The sequence below is a fragment of the Nicotiana tabacum genome, chromosome 1 (assembly GCF_000715075.1).
Source record: "Nicotiana tabacum cultivar K326 chromosome 1, ASM71507v2, whole genome shotgun sequence".
NCBI classification, from domain to species: Eukaryota; Viridiplantae; Streptophyta; class Magnoliopsida; order Solanales; family Solanaceae; genus Nicotiana; species Nicotiana tabacum.
Window position 1 is genome coordinate 8,465,100 of NC_134080.1, and position 6,856 is coordinate 8,471,955.

At 35.0% G+C, this 6,856-nt stretch overlaps 1 protein-coding gene across 1 annotated transcript; it reads left to right on the forward strand.

Annotated features, from left to right (window-relative positions):
- The first annotated feature begins 1,210 nt into the window (after nt 1-1,210).
- Nucleotides 1,211-5,650, forward strand: LOC107824302 (uncharacterized). The gene is made up of 3 exons (XM_016651049.2): nt 1,211-2,470; nt 4,217-4,759; nt 5,296-5,650. The coding sequence occupies exons 1-3, from the start codon at nt 1,562-1,564 to the stop codon at nt 5,392-5,394; spliced, it is 1,551 nt and encodes a 516-aa protein (XP_016506535.2). The 5' UTR covers nt 1,211-1,561; the 3' UTR covers nt 5,395-5,650.
- The last annotated feature ends 1,206 nt before the right edge of the window (nt 5,651-6,856 follow it).

Sequence of the window (6,856 nt, forward strand, 5' to 3'; positions counted from 1 at the left end):
AAGTATGATAAATATTTAATTACTCTACTGTTCTAATTTTTACTATTTTTTTTTTGCAGGAAACAGAGGTCGTAAATTGTGGAAAATAGAAATCACAAGGCGCCAGTTTGGCCAAAAGGATTTTTCACTTTTTTTTTTGGAATATTTTTACTTTTTCCAAAATCAATGTTTAGCAATAAAAAATCTAAATTTCACTTGAAATTGAATTTTAAATTTTTCGAAAATTTAAAAATTTCGAAAACACTATTTTTTAAAAGTTTTACTTCAAATCACTCACAAAAATTCATAAATAACTCTAAATTATATTTATATTCAAACACAACTCTAATATTTAAATATTATTTATACTTAATTTTTTAATTTTTTTTCCTGAAATTTCACAATTTTTATGTCCAAATGCGAAGACATAGTATGAAAACCAGTGAGAGTGAAATATGTGTGGTGTTAAATTTTTTTTATGCGTGGTGACCACGATAGCATGATGGTGTTAAATGAACTTTTGGATAGCTAAGTGCACAAAATATCCCATATTTATGCAGTATTTGATAAAGCACCATATTCTTAATAAGATATGATGTAGGCATTTTACCGATAAAAACTTACCCGCATCGAATGTTTACACCAAACCAATAGATACATAATACGTGTCTTGCATATGGACTTCAATCATTTAACCACAATAAATTATATGTATTCTCATCTAATTAAATTAATTAACCATGGTGAGTTAATATAGTTTGGTAAACACCCGATGTGGATAAGTATTTACCCATCTTACCTAGTGGCGAAGCCAAAAAATTCAATAAATGTATTTAAAGTCTATTTTTAATTAATATCAAGTAATATTTTACCTTATACATAATATAATTTTTTGGCAAAGGTGGTTTGAGCCAATATCCTGATATAAATATTAGTAATTTACTTTAAAGTTCGAACCTTTAACTTATACGTCATATGAAAATAACTTTATCAATGTTCCAAGGCTCTCCTCAATATTACTCTTAATTAGTTAAATTAATAAACATCAAATATTAAATAATTATGAGTGGTGAGTCAATTTAGTATGTGTACTTAAGTGAAAATAATGAAAAAAAGTGGTTCGACATGGATGTGTTTTATTTTATTTTATTTTTTCCTTTTTTTTTGATGATATTATGTTAAACTAGAAAAATTTACAAAAAGATGACAACTTTGGCTAAAGGACTCTTCCGTTCTTACTCTATCCCTCTTAGCTGTAGCTGAGAAAAATCAGAAAGAGTGCGGCCTCTTCTCTTCTCTCTTTCTTCTTGATAACAGCAATTCCCCAATGCATGTTGTTTTCCTTTTTCTCTGAAACCCCTGTTCTATTTTTCAGCCATATCTCTTTAGTTCTTACTCACATATTCATAACCCCCTCTTCTTCTGTTTCTTTTTACCAGATCCAACAGTCACCTTCTCAAATTTTCAGAAAAATACTGATACCGGAATACTAAAATTTTGGCTAAAAATATACCCATATGTTTTTTCTGAATTATTGTTAGTTTGAGGGATTATTGTTTTGGGTTTTGTGAAGGGAGTGAGAATGAAAGTGACCCAGAAAGAAAAAGATTCAGAAAAAATTATCTGTTGGGATCATCAGATGAGAAGTTCTTCTTCTTCTGGGTCACCATTTGTTTTACAAAATAGAGCTTTGCCTAAATTAATGGTGTCGCTTATCCTTTTTGTTTCTGCCACTTATATTGTTTACACTCTTAAGCTTGTTGATGTTTCCTCTAAACCCTGCAACAGCAACGACGTCGTTTTCACTCGTAACAGTCTACTCCTTCATTCCTCTTCCTTTAATTCCCCTAAGTCGATCCAGCCCTTAATTGTTAACGATGAAGAAAAAACGGGGCTTGAACATATAGTTTTCGGCATTGCAGCGTCAGCAAAGTTGTGGGAAAAAAGAAAAGATTATATAAAGCTATGGTGGAAACCGGAGGAAAAAATGAGAGGTATTGTTTGGTTAGATAAACCGGTAAAAACGGTAAAAGATGACCGGGGAGCGTTGCCGGAGCTAAGAATCTCCGGCGATACTTCCCGGTTTTCGTACACGAACCGACAAGGTCACCGGTCGGCGATAAGAATATCAAGAATTGTTTCGGAGACTTTAAGGTTAGGGATGGAAAATGTGAGGTGGTTTGTAATGGGAGATGACGATACTGTTTTTGTAACTGATAATTTAGTGAGGATTTTGAATAAGTATGATCATAATCAGTATTATTATATTGGGAGTTTAAGTGAGAGTCATTTGCAGAATATTTATTTTTCTTATAGTATGGCATATGGGGGTGGTGGATTTGCTATTAGTTATCCTTTAGCTAAAGCTCTTGAGAAAATGCAAGATAAGTGTATTCAAAGGTATCCTGGACTTTATGGTTCTGATGATAGAATGCAGGCTTGTATGGCTGAACTTGGTGTTCCTCTCACTAAAGAACTCGGTTTTCATCAGGTTAGTTTGGTTTCCTATTTTTGTTTTTTAACTTTTCCTTTTTGGGTTTTTACTCTTTTTGCCGACAGTGCATTTGCTTAGTGTGTGCCATTGTTACTTATTACTGATATTGCCTTTTCCATTTATTTTTCTGATTCTATCATTTTGGCCTCTGTTGTTGTTACTGTTCTATTGGCAGAGGCGGAGCCAAGATTTTAAGCTTATGGATTCTAATTCCTAGCTCGTTTTAGTTAATGGGTTGACAATTAAATATTTTTACATATTTAATAATTTTTCACTACAAATACCGAGTTTAAGCAAAAAGTACGGGACCGGTAGCTACCACGCTACCTCCGCCCCTGTGCCGAGGGTCTATTTTCCGCAGCCTCTCTATCCCACAGGGTAGGAATAAGATATGCGTACACACTACCCTCCCCAGACCCCACTTGTGTGATTATAATGGATTGTTATTGTTGCATTTGCTTAGGTTGAATCTTGAATATATGTTTTATGAGTTTTAAGTTTCATGCACGATCAATGTATTAATTTTTTACTGGGTTAAATTGACTTACAGGTAAATCTTCATAGCAAGTCTGATATGAAACCCGAGAAAATAAGAGTAATGACCTGCTATAGCCGGTTAAAATCGGGATAATGGTGTAAAATTCTTCACACTTTCAGTGCATATATCTTCGTTGAAGTTTCATTTGTATGATTTGTGTTTACCATTTTCACATTGCAATGAATATGTAGAAATAGTTATCAATGTGGGAGCAAAACCTGACAACATTTCACATTGTTGAGTACTGCATTTTCACTATTGGTAGTGGGGTTTTCTTAATGAGTCTTAAAAGACATCACATGTGTGTCCCCTTACTGTAAGCAGAGGCGGATGTAGTGTAATAACTACGGGTTCAACTGAACCCATAATTTTCGACGCGTAGTAAAAATTTCTATGTAAAAATTCATTAAATTGCAAAAATAATAGATATGAACCCATAACTTTAAAAATATAATGGGTTTAATGTTAAAAACATTAAAATTGAACCCATAGGATTTAAATCCTTGATCCGCCTCTAACTCTAAGTTACTAGAGGAGTCTGTTAATTTTGTGAATTCTAGGACAAGTCAGTATCAATTGTCACATGTGTGCCAAACCCACAGAAGAATGCAAGAGTGGTAGTAGAAGCTTGGAGACTTCTATACTAATTTAAAGATGACATTTTTATGTGAATTCTCCCAATAAAAGAAAGAAAAAGGAAAAAAAAGGTTCCTTTAATTTGCAGATTTGAGCTAAATCCGTTTTCTCGGAAGAATGTGGTTTCTTGTATTGTTTTTTTCCTTGTTACTCTTTTGATATTCTGTTTGAGTTGTCTATGAGGAGATATTTTTATGTTAATGACCAAGTCTGGGTAATTAGGGGCGGAACACAGTACTTGTGCTGGTGAATGCAGGATTTTGCTTTTTTTAATTGAGGGTGTAAAGAAGTTAAATTAGTCGCCATGTTCGGAGCTTATCTTGTCCTAGATTGGGTCGTTTGTGTTTTGACACTGGAAGCAGAAATGACCTGCTAATCTGTGTATTCTTGTTTCGGTTTTTGGCTTGTGCGTCTATGAATTTATCGACAATACAGTAGCTTTTAATTCTTCTGTTTACTGCATCATGGAAGTTGCTGGTCCAGATGTAATTGTGTCTGTGCTTTGTACCTTGTTAATGATTTAAATAAAAGCCTATCTGACTCTGACTTTCTTTATTATGGCAACACAGTATGATGTGTACGGGAACTTATTCGGGCTTCTAGCATCACATCCAATAGCACCATTAGTGACATTGCACCATCTTGATGTGGTGGAGCCAATCTTTCCCAATGTGACTCGAGTGCAAGCTTTACAGCGTCTTACAGTTCCAATGAAGCTCGACTCGGCTGGTCTTATGCAACAATCCATTTGCTACGACAGAACTAATGGTTGGACCGTGTCGATATCATGGGGGTTTGCAGTTCAAATATTCCGTGGCATTTTGTCTCCCCGTGAAATAGAAATGCCATCAAGGACATTCCTAAATTGGTATAAAAGAGCAGATTATACTGCATATGCGTTTAACACGAGACCAGTTGCGAGGAACCCTTGTCAAAAACCTTTTGTGTTTTATTTATCAAATGCTAAATTGGATCCTTACAACAACCAAACAGTTAGCCAGTATACTCGTCATCGAGTTCCTCATCCAGCATGCAAGTGGAAGATGGCAGACCCTGCTGTTGTTGATCGTATTCAGGTTCATAAGAAGCCTGACCCACACCTATGGGATCGGGTAAGTTCCTTTAGTTTATTCACTTATTTTTGCTTCAAAATCATCAAAGATGTATGTTACCCTACGTTGTATGGTATCATATAGGAAAAAGTATATACCTGTAAAGGGTTGATTTGAACTGATAAACATATATATATATATATATAAGGCGGAATACATCAATAACACCTTAAACCTGCTAGCATATTTCATTAGACACTCGAACTAAGGACTGTTCCAGTTGAGCACCTGAACACATGATGAAGTGTTCTTATTGGACACTGTTTTTTTTTTGTGTTATAACAATGGCTTATATATGATATATATAATTAAAGGAGGTGGCATATTTTAAGTGGTTTAACTTATCCACATAATGGGCGCTTGAGAACACACGCAGAAGCTTTTCAAAGGGGCTGTCGATGTATTCTGCCTGTAATATAATTAGCTAACTGAACAATAAGATTGCATTTGCAAATAGCTAGAAGTCACATTTTTGTTATTTTATTTGGATAGAGCTACTGCTTGTCTTCAAACTGGTGTATATTGATTTTTGGCAGTCTCCAAGGAGGAACTGCTGCAGAGTCTTACGATCAAAGGCGAAAGGCATGGTGGTGGATGTCGGTGTCTGTAGGGAAGGTGAGGTCAGTGAAGTATGACAGTGTACGACTCTCGAGCCTTTCCTCTCCTTCGGCCTTCTCTCCGTGTATTTTTCTCTCAATTGATTCTCGAATGTATTTCTTCATTTGTTCAATTCACGTTAAATTTCCTTGGATCCATCCAAATTTAACTTATAGCCACTACATTTAGAAAAAAAAGATGAGCCAATGTAAAATATCCCAAGTATATACTAGATGTCCTAATATGGCGACTAGTGTAGCATAGTTCTTTCAGTAAAATTCTGAACTTCATCTCCCTTTCTGGGTTCCAAAAGTCTTCTCAGTTTAATTTTCTGCAATTTAGTTTTAGAGGTCTTATTTTTCTTCCTTCCTAGTGTTGGCTCCCTCTTCCTTTTCTGGTAGCTTATATGCATGTGCTGTATAAAATGGATCTTTTCAAAACATGCTTAGGCAACAAGTACCTTTTCAGTATAGCGTATGTCGTAAGGGCACCCCAGTGTACTAAGCTCCCGCTATGCGCGGGGTTCGGGAAGGGCCGAGGGTTTATTGTACGCATGCTTATCCTGCATTTTTGCAAGAGGTTATTTTCACGGATCGAATCTGTGACATGACGGCAATTTGACCTGTTACGCCAATGCTATAACGTAAGGCGTGCTCAAAATGGAAGGATTTCTAGTGGTATGTGACAATATAAAGAAGGTACAAGATGTAGATGACGCTAAAGTCATTTAAAATGGAGACTATTTGATTGAAACACTTACAAATTGGAAATGATTAATTACAGTAAAAGAAGCTTCCATGTGCTATTTAATAATGCTAGTTCTTTCTCCATAGTCCTCATTAATCTTTTAAAGATTCCATAAAACCTTTCTCCATGTGGAGTGGGGAGGTAGTAGATCTTCAATGTACTAAAGAGAACTAGAAACTATTGCTATAAGTCAGTTTCATTTTTTGAGTAAACTATGCTAGCCCCCATAGTGTAGGATAATATTGGGTATGTTGTTGTCGTGGTTGAGTATACTATTGCTAGCATATTTAAACAAGTGTACTTTTTATATATTATTGTATGTTTATAATGAGTTTGTCAAAGTATACTGGACTTTGCAATATTGAACCCTAGTCTATTGGAAGGTTATTTCCCCTTAGAATTGACATTTTCTCCTTTTGAGTCAAAGTCAGTTCTTGATTCCCACCTATAACATCAATGATTTTGTTTTTTTTTTCAATATATGGAGCATATTATTTAGTAAAATAATGAAAATGGTGTCTCAATCGAGAAAAGTGAATCTTGAATTCATTATTCAGAAACATAATTTGTCTGGGTCAAAAAGAAGCTGTGGGGACACTCACCTACTCTTGACACTATGTTGAATTATGGCTTTTTGATTAATGTGGCTGTCCCCTTTGCTACAAACTTGGTGTTAAGGGTAGCAATTTGAGCCAAAATTCATTCAACTCGCTCAACTTGCCCAAGGTTGAGTCAGTCATTGACTCGCTCATT